The 20,400-nt window shown below is 45.5% G+C and overlaps 1 protein-coding gene across 2 annotated transcripts in view; it reads right to left on the reverse strand.

The window, feature by feature from the left end:
* Positions 1-20,400, reverse strand: part of LOC115474405 (uncharacterized protein DDB_G0271670-like) — a 655,547-nt gene that overhangs the window by 295,827 nt on the left and 339,320 nt on the right. For both annotated transcript variants that reach the window (XM_030209864.1, XM_030209856.1), the window contains exon 10: positions 8,199-8,241. In XM_030209864.1, the coding sequence (XP_030065724.1) occupies positions 8,199-8,241 (43 nt within the window). The remainder of the gene's footprint in view (positions 1-8,198; positions 8,242-20,400) is intronic.

A 20,400-nucleotide genomic window follows, 5' to 3' on the forward strand; every position in this document is an offset into this window, starting at 1 on the left:
CAAATCTCAGTGAACTTGGAAGATATAATATGCAAAATCAACAAGAGCAGTAAATCACCTGGACCGGATGGTATACAAGCTAGGGTACTGAAAGAACTCAAAAATGAAATTGCTGATCTACTATTAATGAACTGTAACCTGCCATTGAAATCATCCATAGTACCTGAAGATAGGAAGGTGGCCAGTATAACACCAACCTTTAAAAAGGGTTCTAGTGATGACCTGGGAAATTGCAGACCTGTAAGCCTGATGTCAATGATGGGCAAGATAGAAACTATTATCATGAACAAAATTATTGAACACACAAACATAGTTTGATGATGTGATAAGATTTCCTATGGATTTAGCAAAGGAAAATCTTGATTCAACAATTTGCTCCATTGTTTTTGAAAGCGTGATTAACATGTGGATAAAGGTGAGCCTATTTATGTAGTATATCTAGATTTTCAGAAAGCATCTGATAAAGTCCCTCATGAGAGACTCCTGAGGAAAATTAAAAAGTCATGGGATAAAGGCAATGTTCTGTTGTAGATTGGGAACTGATTGGGAGTAGAGTTGGGAGGCATGCTCATGATAGAAAATCCATAGAGAAGGACCTCTGCTAGCTAACAAAGACATATATGGGAGTGGAGTACACACTGCACTGTTCATGGAAGGAAGTGTCTATGAACAACTGGAAAAACTGAAAATGGAGAAAGTCATGGGGCCGGATGAGATACACCTGAGGATATTGAAGGTGCTCAAAGAGGTTTTGGAGGACCCTCTTAAATGTTAGTATAACAGATCCTTGGAGACAGAGGAGGTGGCATGGGATTGGAGAAAGGCGAATGTGGTCCCTCACCACAAAAATGGTGACAGAGAAGTGGTGAGAAACTACAGGCCAGTATGTTTTACTTCCATAGTAAGAAAATATTATGGAGGTGCTGCTGAAGGAACGCTAAGACAATTTCTAGAATCCAATAGCTTAAAAGATCTGAGGCAACATAGTTTTACCAAAGGAAAATGGTAAACAAATCTGATTGATTTCTTTGGGTGACCAGAGAACTGGGTCAAGGGCTAGATGTGGTCTATTTGGATTTCAGCAAAGCCTTTACAATGACTCCTCATAGAAGGCTTGTGAACAAATTGAATGGGCTGAAGTTAGGACCCAAAACAGTGAACTGGAATAGAAACTGTTTGACTAACAGATGTCAGAGGATGGTAGTGAATGTAATTCACTCAGAGGAAAGAAAAGTGAGTGCCCCAGGAATCAATACTGGGGCCAATTCTATTTGACATACTTGTGAGTGACATTGCCACAGGATTAGATGAGAGTTTGCCTTTTTGCGAATAACACTAAGATTTGCAACAGAGTGGACATCCTGGAGGGAGCGGACAACATGAGAAAAGAGCTAAAAGATAAGAATAGTATAATGTTTGTCAGTTAAAATTCAATGCAAAGAAGTGCAGAGTGAATCACATGGGGTGTAGAAGCTGAAAAGAGTCGTATTTGCTAGGCGGTGAGAAGTTGATAAGTACAGACCAGGAAAGGGACCTTGGGGGGAATGCCAGAGGATCTTAAGGTAGTGAAGAAGTGTGAAAGGCAGTGGCTGTAGCCACAAGGATACTGGGCTGCATTGAGAGAGGCATACCTAGCAGAAGAAAAGAGGTGTTAATACCTTTGCATAATTCATTGGTGAGGGTCCATTTGGAGTAGTACTGTGTTCAATTTTGGAGGCCATTCACCACTAAGGACAAAATGGGAGGAAAAAAGTGGCAGGATTACAGAAATCTGACACTACCCTAGGCAGAAACTTGAAATAAGTGCACAGAACCACTCTGTTATTAAAGAATTTAGCTTAAGGGGGATCACATACTAGAGCCTGGTGCTATCTTACTCTGTTGTGCTGGTCACTACCACCAAAAATAAGACTTTCCAGATCAGGTACTTCAGTTCACAGGTATTGAGCAGCTAATGGAGCTTTAATAAGATAGGCTAAAATCATGCTGAGCTTCCACGACACTATGAGAGGCTTCAACAGAAGCAAGCCCCACATGAATCCAACAATTACAGATGCTACAGAGATGGAGTTACCTTCTGCATATTGGTGATAAGCACCAATTCCACTAATGTGTTCCCTAACAGAATTGATTTTCAAACTTGTCTCAGACAAATGTACAAGGTATTCAAGCAGTTTTTGTATGCGACAGGAAAAGGGATCTATGGCGCTTCCATCTCACCGGATGGCAAATGTCCTCCATTTAAATCTGTAAAACCTTCAAGTGGAAGCACCCTGGGTCAGCAAAACTGCAATACACTTTCAAGCAATTTCAAAAAAGCTATTGTTACGTGGAGGGGCATATTCGAAGGGGACGTCCAAGTTGCGATTTGGACATCCTTGCAAAATGGCGAAATCCAGGGGTATCCCTAGCTCCCAGGCTCACTCAAAACAACAAACAGGGTCAATTGGGCCTCGCAACGGCGAGGACATAACAGAAATTGACCTACGAAGAACAACTGAGAATGCAGCCTGAACAGAATAAAACCGGGTCCAGGAGGGTGGAGTTGGATTCAAACCCCAAACAGATTCTGCCGCACTGACTGCCCGAACTGACTGTCGCGTCGGGTATCCTGCTGGAGGCAGTAATGTGATGTGAATGTATGGACAGATGACCACGTCGCAGCCTTGCAAATCTCTTCAATAGTGGCTGACTTCAAGTGGGCCACTGACGCTGCCATGGCTCGAACACTATGAGCCGTGACATGACCCTCCAGAGTCAGCCCAGCCTGGGCGTAAGTGAAGGAAATGCAATCTGCTGGCCAATTGGAGATGGTGCGTTTCCCGGGAGCGGTCGCGCACGGGCGGGAAGACGGCCGTGCATGCGCGGTGGGCGTACCCCTCATGCAGGACCTCCCGTGAGATTTTTCCTTCCGGTTTCGAGGGGCTGCTGTGGACGTCAACCCAGTCGTGAGAACAAGCAGCCTGCTTGTCCTCAGAGAATGTGATTGACTACACTATTAGTTTTTTGATGGAAACATGAACATTTTATTTATCAGAAACAAAAAATTCTTAAAAAATTATACGGGGGTTTTTAAGTCGATGATGACTTTTTTGTACGTGCAACAAAACAGTCTGGAAACGTTGGCGTAACAGTTGAGACTTTCCCTTACAGACACTACGATACTGCTCAGTTTGGTTGTTTTGAGAGTATCAATATTTGTGAGCAGTATCGATCTTTGGTGGGGGTTTTTTTGCAACACAAACCCCATAGCATTTTTGTCACTTTTCTTTGAACCGCTTCAAGTCTCTTTACATCCTTAGCAAGATACGGCCTCCAAAAACTGAGCACAGTTCTCCAAGTGGGGCCTCACTAATGACTTGTACAGGGGCATCAACACCTCTTTTCTTCTGCTGGTTATACCTCTCTCTATGCAGCCTAGCACCCTTATGGCTGCAACCACCGTGTTGTCACATTGTTTGGTCACCTTGAGATCCTCAGGTACCATCAACTCAAGGACCCCTCATGAGCCAAGCCTACCAACCTCACCCCTCCTATCTGGTATGTCTCTTTTGGATTTCTGCACCCCAAGTGCATCTCTTTGCAATTCTTTGCATTAAATTGTAACTATAAAATACATAGAAACCGTTGTCTGCTTTTCAGATATTTGCTCTTTTTTTCTCTTTTCTGATATGCTGTGACTCAAACCCCCTCAACTAAAGTATACCTAAAATATTATTCAAAGTGCTCAGTGAAGTGCATATTACTCAGGCGAGTCAACTGGAACAGTTATATGCATCTTTTAAGCATCATCGCACTTCAGCCCTTCCTCACCACCTATAGCTAACGTGCACTGAGTATACATTGTTGTTACTTAGTAAACTCTTAATTGAAACTTGGCTGTACTGAAAACAAATTATTTCTAATAAAATAGGCACTTAGCTGCAGGCAGGAGCAATTCAAGTACATCACATTATAGCAATGATGTCCAGTAGTCGCCCAAGTTGTTCGTGAAAAAGTGAAAGTGAAGTTTAAAACTTAATATTCATTCCATCATCCTTTGCATAGTTTACAGCTGGCTCTTTTCCTCAACAACAGTGTTATTCCTTCTTGTTTTCAACACACATGGTGTTTCGCAATAATGCGCGTCATCAGGAGAACCAAAATCCAACAGAATCCCACTATTGATAAGCTGCTTCACCCTGAGGGTGGAACGCCTTCCACTCCCGCAGTCCAACCATTAGTGACCGCTGGAGGAGTTAACGGGAGGTCATCCCCGATTCTCCGGTGGTCATGTGGTCATTTCGGGCACCTTTTTGTGCCTTAGTCGTAAGAAAAACAGGTCCGAGTGAAAACATCCAAGTGTTCGTCAGGGACGTCCTTGTTTTTTTCGATTATGGGTCAAAGACGTCCAAGTGTTAGGCATGCCCAAGTCCCACCTTCGCTACGCCTCCAACACGCCCCCTTGAACTTTGGCTGTCCTTGCTACGGAGTGTAGTTGGAGACGTCCTAAATCGGGTTTCAATTATACCGATTTGGACATCCCTGGGAGGACATCCATCTTCCGACGTTCCACTAAAAAGGCATAGAACTTTTGATCTCCAACTAAGTCCAAGGGATACCTCCATTTGCAACCCCCCTTTGCTCCAGGTCCCAAATCCAACTGAAACCATATCAAGGCATGATCGGACACTTCATAACGACCAATCTCTGCCCTGGGAATTTGAGAAAAGAGGGAACTAGAGACAAACAAATAAATGCAGGACTGAGATGCATGTGCTCTGGACAGATGGGTATAATCCCAATCCATAGGGTGAAGGACCCTCCACACATCCACTAAATCTAATGCATTACAGAGCAATGCCAGGATGCCATGACCTCCCCCAGGACGCCAAATACCAGAAGCCGATCCGTCTAAGGAAGAGTCCATGACTAAATTAAAATCCCCCCCTCCCAGAATCACCTGCCCAGCTTTACAAGGGGTCAACAAAGCAAAAGGGACACCAAACAGACCGGAGTACAGTCTTAAACAAAAGAACACTTATTTCACCCCACAGGAGGGACAAAACTACAAGCTGGATAATTACATAGAAAGTTTCAGACATAGGGTGAAATCCCAACTTTCCAACAAACAAAAGAGAATCCTGTACAATCTTACCCCACCAGAAAGAGCGGCCATAAGAACCCTACAAACTAACGAACGCATTATCATCAAACCCGCAGACAAAGGAGGCGCAGTGGTAATTATGGAAATACAAAAATACATTGAAGAGGGGCACAGACAGCTCTCAGACAATAAATACTACAGGAAACTAACTGAGGACCCCACACAGGATTACACAAAACAGCTGAAAGACCTTATCAAAACATTTCCTACACAAGCGCAACCTCACCTGAAGAAACTCATACCAAACCAACCTGCTGTGGGCTCATTCTACATGCTACCCAAGATCCACAAACCGGGAAACCCTGGCAGACCAATCATATCAGGTATTGGCACACTCACGGAAGAACTATCTGGATTCATAGAGGGAATTCTGAAACCTCTCGTACACAAAACTAACAGCTTCATACAAGACACCACAGACTTTCTGAATAAATTGAAAAATATCAAGCAACTACCACCTAACACCCTTCTGGTCACGATGGATGTAGAATCACTATACAGCAACATTCCACATGCGGATGGCATAGCTGCATGTGGAAGACTCCTAAAAAAATCCACACTGGACCATCAATACTCACCAGAAACTATTACAAAATTAATCAAATTCATTTTAACTCACAACTACTTCCGCTTTAACAATGATATCTATCTGCAAATAATGGGCACTGCGATGGGCACCAGCACAGCACCCCAATATGCCAACCTTTTTATGGCTGAGCTGGAAGAGACATTTCTGAATACACACCAGACCAAACCTCTAAAATACTACCGGTACATCGATGACATTTTTATGATTTGGACGGAGGGTGAAGAAACTCTGAAACAATTTTATTCTGCCTTCAATACATACCATCCTACAATCAGATTCAAAATTGACTACTCCCCAGAAAAAGTCAATTTTTTGAACACCACGGTCTCAATCAGTGATGGCTGTATACAAACATCTATATATAAGAAACCCATAGACAGATGCAGCTACCTCCACAACTCTAGCTTCCATCCTTCACATACAAAAAGATCCATCATTTACAGCCAAGCCACAAGATACCACCGTATCTGCTCTGACCCAGGGGACGGAGACAGACACCTTAAAAGCCTGAGTGCATCCTTCAAACAGAAAGGCTACAACCCCAAAATAATCTCCAAGATTATTGCCTCCTCCCTCAAAACACCCAGGGAGAATCTGTTACAGTACAAGGAGAAAACATCCACAGACAGAATTCCCCTTGTAGTGACATACAATCCAGAGCTGGAAAAACTGAGGAAAATCATAAGAGATCTACAACCTATACTCCAGGAGGATGAATTACTGAAAGAGATATTCCCATCCCCACCAGTACTGGCCTTCCGACAACCACCCAACTTAAAACACAAGCTAATCAGAAGTAAACTTCCATCACAGACTGAAAAGGAACAGAAGGGCACACGTCCCTGTAATTTATCCAGTTGCAAACTATGCCAAAATATTTCACAGGACCCCACAGTTACCCACAAAGGAAAGATATTCAACATAAAGGGATCTTTCACTTGCTCATCTTCCAATGTGGTATATATCATTCAGTGTAAAAAATGTAATGAAGGATGCTATATTGGAGAAACAGGCCAGATGCTTAAGACAAGATTCAATTTACATAGACATCACATGAACAATACAGCCAGTAGGGCCCCCACCCCGGTGGGACAGCACTTCACAGAACCAGAACACTGTACCAGTGATTTCACAGTGAGAATACTGAAAGGTAACTTTAAAACCATACAAGAACGTAAGACCTTTGAAGTCAGAATGATTTAATATTTTAACACCCAACAGAAAGGACTTAACAAGGACCTGGGGTTCCTAGCCCATTATAAACCATAAAGCTCTCTGTTGATCACCCCCACCCCTCACCTATCCACACCCATCCTGTTAGAATATCAATGATATGCTTTGATGTCCCCATGCATACCTCCGACCCACCCCCATCCTCCCACCCTGTCAGACTGTCATAGTAATGCTTGAATGTTTTCACTTATATACACTGTCAGCTAGCACATTTGCTTATTTCCGATCTGACGAAAAAGGGCAACCTTCGAAAGCTAATCAAGAAATGTATTAAGTTATGTCCAATAAAGAAGGTATCATCTTATTTTCTTTTCCATGTTTTATTTTGTTTGATTTCTATTGATAACCTTAAGAGTGGACTAACACGGCTACCACACTCCTTTCCTTAATGGTGTAATCCTGAAAATAGACCAAAATGTCTGAGGAGTGGAGTCTTTGCGGGGCCCTGCGCTCCGATGCACCCGATCTAGTGTAATTGAGAAGTCATCCACAGTATCAGCACTATGATCTTCCGGTTGCAATAAAAATTTGCAAATAGCCTTAATTGTTTGTTCACAATCTCGATATTTCTCCACCTCCGCAATACCTCGGAACCAAAGGTTATGAGGTAACCTCCAGCAAATCCATAATCTCCCTGCGCTCCTGTTTCATCTGGGTTTCTGACTTCTCCATCACCACAAGTCTTCGTTCTACACCATCCTCCCTTTCCTCCATAGTGTCAACTCGTGTTTCCAACTCACAAATTCAAGCTTTCTCACTTCCACAAATACAGTTTTACACTCCCTCACACTCAATTCCCCTCATAGGCTTTAAGATTTTTTTACATCCTTGAAAAGTTATCACCTCTAAAACTGAACACAGTGCTCCAAATGCACGCCACTGCTCTAACCTCTAGGCTACTACTACACTTCACACATATTGAGAAGCAGCGCTCCAGGGATGCTAAGACCAACACTGAGTGAAGCAGAACTGTCGACTGTGCAGAATATAAATATTTTAAATAAATATCTATTGAAATCTATTTTTCTAGCAAAAATCTACCCACAGAAAAATACAAGTTTCCATTTATAATTTAGTCCAGTGGCATTTTCAAAAAGAAAGGGCATACAGTTCTTTGAAAACTGGTGTAACGCTTTGGGTAAAATGTGCGTGTAAACTTTACCTCAATGCAGATAGTTTAGAATTTACTTTCTACACATATGAAACTCAGATAATATAAAACATACTTACATTTGTTGATTCATTTTCAGAGTCTTCATCATCTGTCTCCCACCTACAACAAAAAATATTTTTACACTTTTAAACCAAAGAATCCAAACATCCACAATGTTTTTAAAACATTTTTTTAAATATGTCATTTATGTTCCTCCAAACATGGTCATAAAATGTTAATGGAATCAATATATGTACACAAGAGACAAAAAAGTATTGCAAAGTCCTAAATCAAGTCAAAAAGCAGCAACAACAACCAGCAGGACACACAATTTTTTTTTTTAATTTAAATAAATCTAAGAGTCACGTGATGTGGTGAAGGGAGAGGACGTGTGCTCGTTCCTCTCTGGGGTTCCCGCACCCCGATCATCCTTTTTAGAAGCCGTTTCAGAAGCCTTCAGCGAGAAGTTCATGCTGAAACCCCAAGGCAGTGGATGGACAGATTCCTGGTGACGCTTGTGAGCAAAATGCCTGCAAAAAAACAAAAGCCCGAGTGTGAAAAGCTCCGCGCCTGTGAAGACAAGATGGCGCCGCTGAGCACTCCGAGACCCTGGCCTTCTCAACGCAGCTGCAACAAATCACAGAAGCCGTAGGTCGTGCTCTAGAACCGCAGTTAAACAAGCTTTCTGACCAGCTCATTAAAGTAGAATCGATGTTGGTGGACACGAATAAAAGAACCACAGAGCTGGAGAGAATTTCGGCGATGGAAGACGCAGGGACAGAGACGACAAAAAAACTGGAGCAACTAGAGAAACAAGTTAAAACCTTGGAACCTCAAATAGACGATTTAGAGAATCGATCATGGAGAAGTAATTTACGCCTGATTGGCCTACCTGAATCCCTACCAGACCGGAACCTTCTAGAGCCGTTGGAGCGGTGGCTCCGCACAGAATTTGCACTGTTGGATAGTATGGGCCCTCTCTGCCTGGAAAGAGCGCACCTGGTGGGCCATATGCATGAAGGAGGGAACAGGCCTCGGGTGGTGTTGGTGAAAGTGCACAACTATATACACAAGCAGGAGATCCTACAAGGCTTTCGGTAAAAATGAGATACTCTCAAATATGATGGAGCTTCAGTACAGATTTATCAAGATTACTCAGTGGCATTGCAGGAGAAACTACATGAGCTCAAAGCCCGCTTTATGTTTCTTTATCCAGCATTGTTAAAGATAGTCCATCAGGGACAGTGGAAGGCATTTGATTTGCCTAACGAAGCACAGCAATGTTTAAATGACTTTCAGGAGACTGCGACTCTCGCTACCTGATCAGTTGGGCAGGATCTGGGACTGATAAGTATAGTTACTAAATGTACAGATTACTATTGGCAGGCTGTTATACCAGATTGGGGTGTGGTACCCCGTAACATCGGAGTGAATCTCCTATTTTCATCACATGCGTGTGGTGGGAATTGAATTGGGAATAGATGGGGATGGGAGGGAGGGGGTGGTGGGACAGAGAAGGGAGTTTGGGAGTTATGGGGAGACTGGGGTGCTGCATGGGAGCGGAGGGGACTATGGCTAGATTTTGTAGAAATGGAATGTGGATGCGTATAAGGTGTATGTATGGGGATGTGGGGACACCACTGGGTGAGGCTGGGCGCTTGGTGATGTGTGTTGAATGGGGACTTTGCAAATTGTCGAAACTTGTGACCCATAGACGATGGCCACCCAGAAAACGAGACACATTAGATATGTATCTTGGAATGTGGGGGGGCATTACTTCCCCAGCAAAGAGAGCTAAAATCTTAGGGGCCCTAAGCATTCCAAACTGCAGCGCCAGTGGGTGGGGCAGGTTTTCTGCTCCCCCTCGGTGGGGCAGTGAGGAGGTGTAGCCATATTACTACACAAATCCCTACAGTGCACAGCTAAACAACTTTTTCACGATGACAAGGGCTGATACATCGGGATAATGTTGACTTTATATGGTAGGGAACTGGTGCTGGTTGGGGTATATGGCCTGGTCCCTCGGGAATTATCTTTCTGCAGTCTCCTCCTAAAGGAATGCCTTAAATACACGACCCACCCAATAATAGTTGTGGGGGACATGAACATGGTATTAGACCCAGAGATGGATTGTTCTAGGGTACCACATGTTCGAATGGGGCAGGGAGAAAGTGAATTACAAGGGTTGTGCAGGGCTTTAGGCCTGCTGGATCGATGGAGGCTTTTACACACCGAGGAGCGCAACTACAGGTACACCTCTCGGGCGCACCAGTCCTTTTTTCATCTGGATTACTTATTTGTGAGTAGCGGCCTGTTTTCCCAGGTAGTATCAGTGGTGACTGGCCCGGAGGAGATCTCCAACCACGCCCTGATATGGGTGGATGTGAAGGCAGCCCCATCTGCGCAACAAAACTTGGGGTGGTGTTTTCCCTCGTATTTGTATCACTCCAGAAACTTCCTAGCCTACATAAAACGACAATGGGATGAATTTGTAGAGCATAATCAAGAACATATGACTGACCCCATATTGTTTTGGCCTACGGGTAAAGCTGTACTAAGGGGCCATATCATCGCATATGTTAGTGCCCGCAAAAAACGATTAGCGCATGATATAGTAACGCTGGAGCGGAAACTAAGGGCAGTGAAACAGTCCTATGTGGCCCGCCCCTGTGACACCACTTTTGACACTCTACAGGCCACTAGGGTGGCCTTGAACTCTCACATTCACGAACATACCTCACAGTTGCTATTACGAGCAAAGCGGAAATTCTTTAGATTTGGGAATAAAATGGGCTCACTGCTCACTAAGGTGGTCAGGGAGTAGGAGGGCCCCCGGCACATACCAGTTATAAAGACCTCTTCAGGGCGGGTCACATCTAATTTGAAAGAGATGGCAGAGATTTTTGTGACGCATTTTCAGGAATTGTATGCTAGTCCTGAGACGACAGGGGTGGCACCATCTGACATCCAAGTATACTTAGAGAGGTCGAGGTTGGCTAGATTTGCAGGAGACTTTGTACATAAGTAATGCCACACTGGGAAAAGACCAAGGGTCCATCGAGCCCAGCATCCTGTCCACGACAGCGGCCAATCCAGGCCAATGGCACCTGGCGAGCTTCCCAAACGTACAAACATTCTATACATGTTATTCCTGGAATTGTGGATTTTTCCCAAGTCCATTTAGTAGTGGTTTATGGACTTGTTCTTTAGGAAACCGTCTAACCCCTTTTTAAACTCTGCTAAGCTAACCGCCTTCACCACGTTCTCCGGTAACGAATTCCAGAGTTTAATTATGCGTTGGGTGAAGAAACATTTTCTCCAATTTGTTTTAAATGTACTACACTGTAGTTTCATCGCATGCCCCCTAGTCCTAGTATTTTTGGAAAGCGTGAACAGATGCTTCACATCCACCTGTTCCACTCCACTCATTATTTTATATACCTCTATCATGTCTCCCCTCAGCCGTCTCTTCTCCAAGCTGAAAAGCCCTAGCCTCCTTAATCTTTCTTCATAGGGAAGTCATCCCATCCCCGCTATCATTTTAGTCGCCCTTCGCTGCACCTTTTCCAATTCTACTATATCTTTCTTGAGATGCGGCGACCAGAACTGAACACAATACTCAAGGTGCAGTCGCACCATGCAGCAATACAACGGCATTATAACATCCTCGCACCTGTTTTCCATACCTTTCCTAATAATACCCAACATTCTATTCGCTTTCCTAGCTGCAGCAGCACACTGAGAAGGTTTCAGTGTATGATTGACGACAGCCAGATCCCTTTCTTGGTCCGTAGCTCCTAACGTGGAACCTTGCATGATGTAGCTATAATTCGGGTTCTTTTTTCCCATATGCATCACCTTGCACTTGCTCACATTAAACGTCATCTGCCATTTAGCCGCCCAGTCTCGTAAGGTCCTTCTGTAATTTTTCACAATCCTGTCGCGAGTTAACGACTTTGAATAACTTTGTGTCATCAGCAAATTCAATTACCTCGCTAGTTACTCCCATCTCTAAATCATTTATAAATATATTAAAAAGCAACGGTCCTAGCACAGACCCTGAGGAACCCCACTAACTACCCTTCTCCATTGTGAATACTGCCCATTTAACCCCACTCTCTGTTTCCTATCCTTCAACCAGTTTTTAATCCACAATAGGACATTTCCTCCTATCCCATGACCCTCCAATTTCCTCTGTAGCCTTTCATAAGGTACCTTGTCAAACGCCTCTTGAAAATCCAGATACACGATATCAACCGGCTCCCCTTTGTCCACATGTTTGTTTTCTCCTTCAAAGAATTGAAGTAAATTGGTCAGGCAAGATTTCCCCACACAAAAGCCGTGCTGACTTGGTCTCAGTAATCCATGTCCTACACTCGACAGAAACGGCACTATCTAAAGTCTGCAATGACCTGTTCCTTGCCAAATCCAAAGGTCACTACTCTATCCTCATCCTCCTCGACCTATCTGCCGCTTTTGACACTGTCAATCACAACTTACTTCTCGCCACACTGTCCTCATTTGGGTTCCAGGGCTCTGTCCTCTCCTGGTTCTCCTCTTATCTCTCCCACCCTACCTTCAGGGTACACTCTCATCGTTCTTCCTCCACCCCCATCCCGCTCTCTGTTGGAGTTCCTCAGGGATCTGTCCTTGGACCCCTTCTTTTTTCAATCTACACCTCTTCCCTGGGCTCCCTAATCTCCTCTCATAGTTTCCAATATCATCTTTATGCCGATGACACCCAGCTTTATCTTTCCACACCAGATATCACTGCGGAAACCCAGGCCAAAGTATCACCCTGCTTATCCGACATTGCTGCCTGGATGTCCAACTGCCACTTGAAACTGAACATGGCCAAGACCGAGCTTATTGTCTTCCCTCCAAAACCCACTTCTCCTCTCCCTCCACTCTCTATCTCAGTTGATAACACCCTCATCGTCCCCGTCTCATCTGCCCGCAACCTCGGAGTCATCTTCGACTCCTCCCTCTCCTTCTCTGTGCATATCCAGCAGATAGCCAAGACCTGTCGCTTCTTCCTCTATAACGTTAGCAAAATTCACCCTTTCCTCTCTGAGCACACCACCCAAACTCTCATCCACTCTCTCATTACCTCTTGCCTTGACTACTGCAACCTACTCCTCATTGGCCTCCCACTTTGCCATCTATCCCCCCTTCAGTCTGTTCAGAACTCTGCCGTACGCCTTATCTTCCGCCTGGACTGATATACTCATATCACCCCTCTCCTCAAGTCACTTCACTGGCTTACGATCAGGTACCGTATACAGTTCAAGCTTCTCCTATTAACCTACAAATGCACTCGAGCTGCAGCCCCTCCTTACCTCTCTACCCTCATCTCCCCTTACGTTCCTACCCGTAACCTCCGCTCTCAAGACAAATCCCTCCTTTCAGTACCCTTCTCCAACACCGCCAACTCCAGGCTCCGCCCTTTCTGCCTCGCCTCACCCCATGCCTGGAATAAACTCCCTGAGCCCATACGCCAGGCCCCCCTCCCTGCCCATCTTCAAAGCCTTGCTCAAAGCCCACCTCTTCAATGTTGCCTTCGGCACCTAACCACCATACCTCTATTCAGGAAATCTAGACTGCTCCAACTTGACATTTCGCCCATTAGATTGTAAGCTCTTTTGAGCAGGGATTGTTCTTTTTGTTAAACTGTACAGCGCTGCGTAACCCTAGTAGCGCTCTAGAAATGTTAAGTAGTAGTAGTAGTAGTCCTTGGATGTGCTCTATAATTTTGTTTTTGATAATAGCCTCTACCATTTTCCCCGGCACCGACGTCACTCACCGTTCTATAATTTCCCAGATCTCCCCTGGAACCTTTTTTAAAAATCGGCGTTACATTGGCCACCTTCCAATCTTCCGGGACCACGCTTGTGAACACTCTCAATGCACCACTCACTAATAAGGAAGTGCAAAGAGTGATTAAAGGCTTAAAATTGAACTCTGCTCCAGGCCCAGATGGTTTCACAGGAGAGTTTTATAAGATGATGCAGACTCAAATACTGGGCCCCTTTGTAGACTATCTTGGTGATTGAAACACAGGGATTTCCGAGACATGAAAACACAGCATTAATCTGCCTCCTGCCTAAGCTGGACTGTCCCAGGGATTTGCCCGGGAGCTACTGCCCAATCTCACTCATAAACGTAGACGTCAAAATACTATCTAAGATATTGACTAACAGGTTGGCAGAGGGGCTGCCAGAGTACATTCACCCGGACCGAGTTGGCTTTGTTAAAGTACATAAGTACATAAGCACTGCCACGCTGGGAAAAGATCAAAGGTCCATCAAGCCCAGCACTCTGTCTCCAACAGCGGCCAATCCAGGCCCCAAGAACCTGGCAAAACCCCCAAATTTAATAATGATCAATGGACGTTTCCTTCAGGGCGACAAAAACAGAAGAAAACAATCCTCATAAGCACATAAGCACTGCCATGCTGGGAAAAGACCAAAGGTCCATCAAGCCCAGCACTCTGTCTCCGACAGCGGCCAATACAGGCCCCAAGCACCTGGCAAAAAACCCAAAATTTAATAACGATCAATGGACTTTTCCTTCAGAAATCTGTCCAGACCCTCTTTAAACTCAGCAAGGCCAGCTGTGGCACTGGTCAAGCCAAAGGGAAAAAGTCACAGCGAAGGAGGCAGAAAAGATGATGGCAAAAAACTTCTACTGGACTCTACAAAGTTCACAGCATAAGTTTAATTCTTAAAAAGGGCGCCAGTCTGTATGTAATATTCGCAAGTTATTGATGGCCCTCTCCCTCTGTCAATGGAAAGAAATTCTGCTGGTGGTGACTAGTTGAATGCAGAGCGAGCATTTGATAGGGTACACGCAATTCTTATTTGACATCCTCACTTATTTAGGGGTCTCGGGCTGGTACTTTAGGGCAGTATTGGCTTTGTATGCGGACCCAAGAGCAGCTTTGCTAGTTAACAGGCACCGCACTGACTTGCTTCCCATCCTTTGTGGTACGAGACAGGGATGCCCTCTTTCCCCCCTATTGTTCCTTCTCATGCTTGAACTGCTTCTCAGAACCCTACGTAACACCACGGCTCTGGACGGGGTCACAATACAACATAATGAGATCAAAGTTATGGCCTTTACAGATGACTTATTGTTAACTCTCACTAATCCCCAAGCCTCCATCCCTCATTTAATCCGATTGATCTCTGACTATCGTGCACTTTCAGGGTTCAAATTGAACTTTACTAATTCTGTGGCCCTTCCTTCCTCTCCTACAATACAAAGCTTGTGACACGGGGACTTCCCGTTTACCTGGGCGGACGGCTGGCTCAAATATCTGGGTGTTATTATTCCAGACAACTTGCCCACGTTATATGCCTGCAACATTCGTCCCTTGGTGATCTCCCTTCAGAAGACCCTCAGCCTGTGGCGAACCTACCCGGTCTCACTGCTGGGGCAGATAGCACTCTTGAATATGATCTGGGACCCGAAGTGGTTGTACGTGTTTCAGATGTTACCTTGTTCTTGCGGGTTAGGGATAAAACAGCACTGAATAAAATGTTGCAGGTATATCTGTGGCAGGGGAAGAGGTTCCGGCTACCCATATCAATTTTTCAGAAGCCCAAATCACATGGGGGACTAGACCTGTTAAATTTAAGACACCTAACTGTAGTTTGCACAAAGAGACAGATTAATGACTGGTACAGGAAGGTAAATTACTTTTCTTTATCTGGACTGGAGCCTAACCTTTTTTGTAGATCCCATTTCAGTTGGCAGATAACACACAATACCAAAGCGCTCCCCAACACAGCTATGTTTTAACCTGTTTATCTGCGCAGCACGAGCAGTTTGGAGATGGTTTTGCAGACACCAACACTTCTCGGCAGCGGTGACTCCCTTCTTGGCAATCAGACACAACCCAGACTTTCCTGCAGGAACTGAGTCATCGGTATTTGCTTGTTGGGAGAGACTGGGGATTCAATACCTGTTCCAGCTGCATGCGGAGGATGGTAAACTGCAACCCTTTGAGGTGCTGTGCACTCCTTATTAACTGTCCTCCACAGACTCTTTTGCCCATTTTCAACTACAGCATTATGGGAACCAGTTTGCCTTGGGAAGACTTGTGCAAAGATGTTCAGGAGACACCGAGTGAAGCACTCAGACTGAACTCCCAGAACTTGGTGCCTTTAGACTTTCATCACAAGTACCTGCAGGAGTCTTCATCAGAGTTGATTATGCATGACTGACTAGGAATTGGAACTGACTTGTCAACACAGCTGTCCAGCCAGAACATCCAAACCTGCTTGCACCAGATATATCGAACCACCTGCAATGCCCAACTGTGGGAATTACAGTACAAATTTCTTTTGAAGCTTTACATCTCGACTCGTCGGGCACACAAGGCAGGATTTGCAAGCTCGGAAGAGTACCCAAGGTGCCTGGGTACCCTGGCCTCGCTGGGCCATATGTTCTGGATGTGTCCCAGAATACAGGGCTTTTGGGCAAAAGTGTTGCGTGAGTCTGAGGCACTGTGGGGATGCACCCTCCACAAGGGCCCCCAGATTATGTTTGAAGACCATCAATTACCTACATCCACGCCTCCGGGCCTCTTAGACTTCTTCCGGAGAAACGGTTTCGCCACTTTTGGGAGCGCTTTGGTTCTACTCTGCAGCCTGCTGCTAGAAATTGGATATTCCATTGAAGGACAGTCCGGCTTCTATGCAGCACAGGGGTGGGGGGAGGGAGGGAAGGGGTGGGTTTAAGGGAGAAAATGTTTGTAGTCACTCTTGGCATCTCTCAGTATGGACAGCGGGGGTCAGAAGCAGAGAATGACACGGTGATGGGAAACCGTAGTAACCACGGGGATAGGGGCAGATCCCATGGGGATGGGGACAGGGGACAAACTTTGTCCCAGTGTAATTTTCTACTTTGAAGCATGTTAATGAACTGGACTGTTATTTATGTTTAAGTGATGCCTACAAAAATATTTCGATTTTTTGGAAAATCAAGCAAACATATTGGCCACAACTAGCAAAATTTGCATGGGAGATCCTGTACATCCTGCTACCAGCACATTTTCTAAGAAGACAACTTCTATTCCAGGAAGGACTGTGCAAGACAGGAGAGCTAGATTGAATCCGGAGATTGTTGATGATTTCTTATTTATCTACAGATTTAAAAAACATAACAGTGCTTTATAGGGCATATTTTTCCCCTCTAAGGTATATAGAACGGGTTGTATTTTATACCCCTGGACATTTTAACAGTGTGAATTAGGATTCCTTGGTGTAGTAGATATCACCTATTGTTGGGATTGGAAGAGTAGAGGGTGGTGGTGGGAAGGAAGGCTATTATAGCTGCTCATTGTTATTATTGTTCTCTATTTGTAATTTATACACCAGTTGCACAGCATATTGTTCCTTTTTATATTTTAATAAAAAGATTTAAATATAAAATCATAAGTATTCGAGGCTTCTGCAGATGAGGACAGAGCCCACGGGGCCAGAACCTGCGGGGGCGGGGATAGAGACAGGACCTGCGGGGACAGGGACAGAACCTGCGGGGACGGGACTGAGACAAACTTTGTCCCCGTGTCATTCTCTAGTCAGAAGGTACCTGTGACCTGTAAATATGTGCAATTGTTCTCTTGCTGTCATACTACAATAAAGCGAAAGCTACATACCTGTAGAAGGTATTCTCTGAGGACAGCAAGCTGATTGTTCTCACAAGTGGGTGATGTCCATGGCAGTTCCTCAGATCGGAGATCTTCACTAGCAACAACGTTTGCTAGCCCTCGCGTGCGCATGCGTGACCGTCTTCCCGCCCGAACGCGAGTGTGTTCGCCAGTCCAGTAAATAGCAAAGACAATTGAAGACACAACTCCAAAGGGGAGGCGGGCAGGTTGGTGAGAACAATCAGCCTGCTGTCCTCGGAGAATAACTTCTACAGATATGTAGCTTTTGCTTTCTCCGAGGACAAGCAGGCTGCTTGTTCTCACAAGTGGGGTATCCCTAGCCCCCAGGCTCACTCAAAACAACAAACATTGGTCAATTGGGCCTCGCAACGGCGAGGACATAACTGAGATTGACCTAAACTTATTCAACTAACTGAGAGTGCAGCCTGGAACAGTATAAAAATGGGGGGGGGGGGGGGGGGTGCAGTTGGATTCTAAACCCCCAACAGATTCTGCAGCACCAACTGCCCGAACCGACTGTCGCTTCGGGTGTCCTGCTGGAGGCAGTAATGAGATGTGAATGTGTGGATTGAAGACCACGTCGCAGTTTTGCAAATCTCTTCAATAGTGGCTGACTTCAAGTGGGCCACTGACGCTGCCATGGCTCTAACACTATGAGCCGTGACATGACCCTCAAGAGTCAGCCCAGCCTGGGCGTAAGTGAAGGAAATGCAATCTGCTAGCTAATTGGTTATGGTGCGTTTCCTGACAGCCACTCCCCTTCTGTTGGGATCAAAAGAAACAAACAATTGGGCAGACTGTCTGTGGGGCTGTTTCCGCTCCAGATAGAAGGCCAATGCTCACTTGCAGTCCAATGTGTGCAGATGACGTTCAGCAGGGCGGGTATGAGGACGGGGAAAGAATGTTGGCAAGACAACTGACTGATTCAGATGGAACTCCGACACCACCTTCGGCAAGAACTTAGGGTGAGTACGGAGGACTACTCTGTTATGTTGAAATTTGGTATAAGGAGCATGAGCTACCAAGGCTTAAAGCTCACTGACTCCGCGAGCTGAAGTGACTGCCACCAAGAAAATGACCTTCCAGGTCAAGTACTTCAAATGGCAAGAATTCAGTGGCTCAAAAGAAGGTTTCATCAGTTGGGTGAGAACGACATTGAGATCCCATGACACTGTAGGAGGTTTGATAGAGGGCTTTGACAAAAGCAAACCTCTCATGAAGCGAACAACTAAAGGCTGTCCCGAGATCGGCTTACCTTCTACACGGTAATGGTATGCATTAATCGCACTAAGATGAACCCTTACAGAGTTGGTTTTAAGACCAGACTCGGACAAGTGCAGAAGGTATTCAAGTAGGGTCTGTGTAGGACAGGAGCGAGGATCTAGGGCCTTGCTGTCACACCAGACGGCAAACCTCCTCCATAGAAAGAAGTAACTCCTCTTAGTGGAATCTTTCCTGGAAGCAAGCAAGACATGGGAGACACCCTCGGGGAGACCCAAAGAGGCAAAATCTATGCCCTCAACATCCAAGCTGTGAGAGCCAGGGACTGGAGGTTGGGATGCAGAAGCGCCCCCTCGTTCTGAGTAATGAGGGTCGGAAAACACTCCAATCTCCACGGCTCTTCGGAGGACAATTCCAGAAGAAAAGGGAACCATATCTGATGCGGCCAAAAGGGAACGATCAGGATCATGGTGCCTTGATCTTGCTTGAGTTTCAGCAAAGTCTTCCCCACCAAAGGTATGGGAAGATAAGCATACAGGAGGCCTTCCCCCCAATCCAGGAAAAAGGCATCCGATTCTAGCCTGCCGTGGGCCTGAAGTCTGGAACAGAATTGAGGGACCTTGTGATTGACTTGAGTGGCAAAGAGATCCACCAAAGGGGTGCCCCACACTTGGAAGATCTCGCGTACCACTCTGGAATTGAGCGACCACTCGTGAGGTTGCATTATCCTGCTCAACCTGTCGGCCAGACTGTTGTTTACGCCTGCCAGATACATGGCTTGAAGAAACATGCCATTCCGGCAAGCCCAAAGCCACATTCTGACGGCCTCCTGACACAGGGGGCGAGATCCGGTGTCCCCCTGCTTGTTGATGTAATACATGGCAACCTGATTGTCTGTCTGAATTTGGATAATTTGATGGGACAGCCGATCCCTGAAGGCCTTTAGAGCGTTCCAGACCGCTCGCAACTCCAGGAGGTTGATCTGCAAACCTTTTTCCTGAAGGGACTAACTCCCTTGGGTGTGGAGCCCATCGACATGAGCTCCCCAACCCAGGAGAGACGCATCCGTCGTCAGCACCTTTTGTGGCTGAGGAATTTGGAAAGGACATCCCAGAGTCAAATTGGACTGAATTGTCCACCAATGCAGGGATTGGAGAAAACTCGTGGTCAGCAGGGCTACGTCCTCTAGGTCCCCAGCAGCTTGGTACCACTGAGAAGCTAGGGTCCATTGAGCTGATCTCATGTGAAGGCGGACCATGGGAGTCACATGCACTGTGGAAGCCATGTGGCCGAGCAATCTCAACATCTGCCAAGCTGTGATCTGCTGAGACATCCGTACCCAGGAAACGAGAGACAGAAGAGTGTCGGCCCTCGCTTCCGGA

The sequence above is a fragment of the Microcaecilia unicolor genome, chromosome 1, assembly GCF_901765095.1.
Source record: "Microcaecilia unicolor chromosome 1, aMicUni1.1, whole genome shotgun sequence".
In the NCBI taxonomy this organism is placed as follows: domain Eukaryota; kingdom Metazoa; phylum Chordata; class Amphibia; order Gymnophiona; family Siphonopidae; genus Microcaecilia; species Microcaecilia unicolor.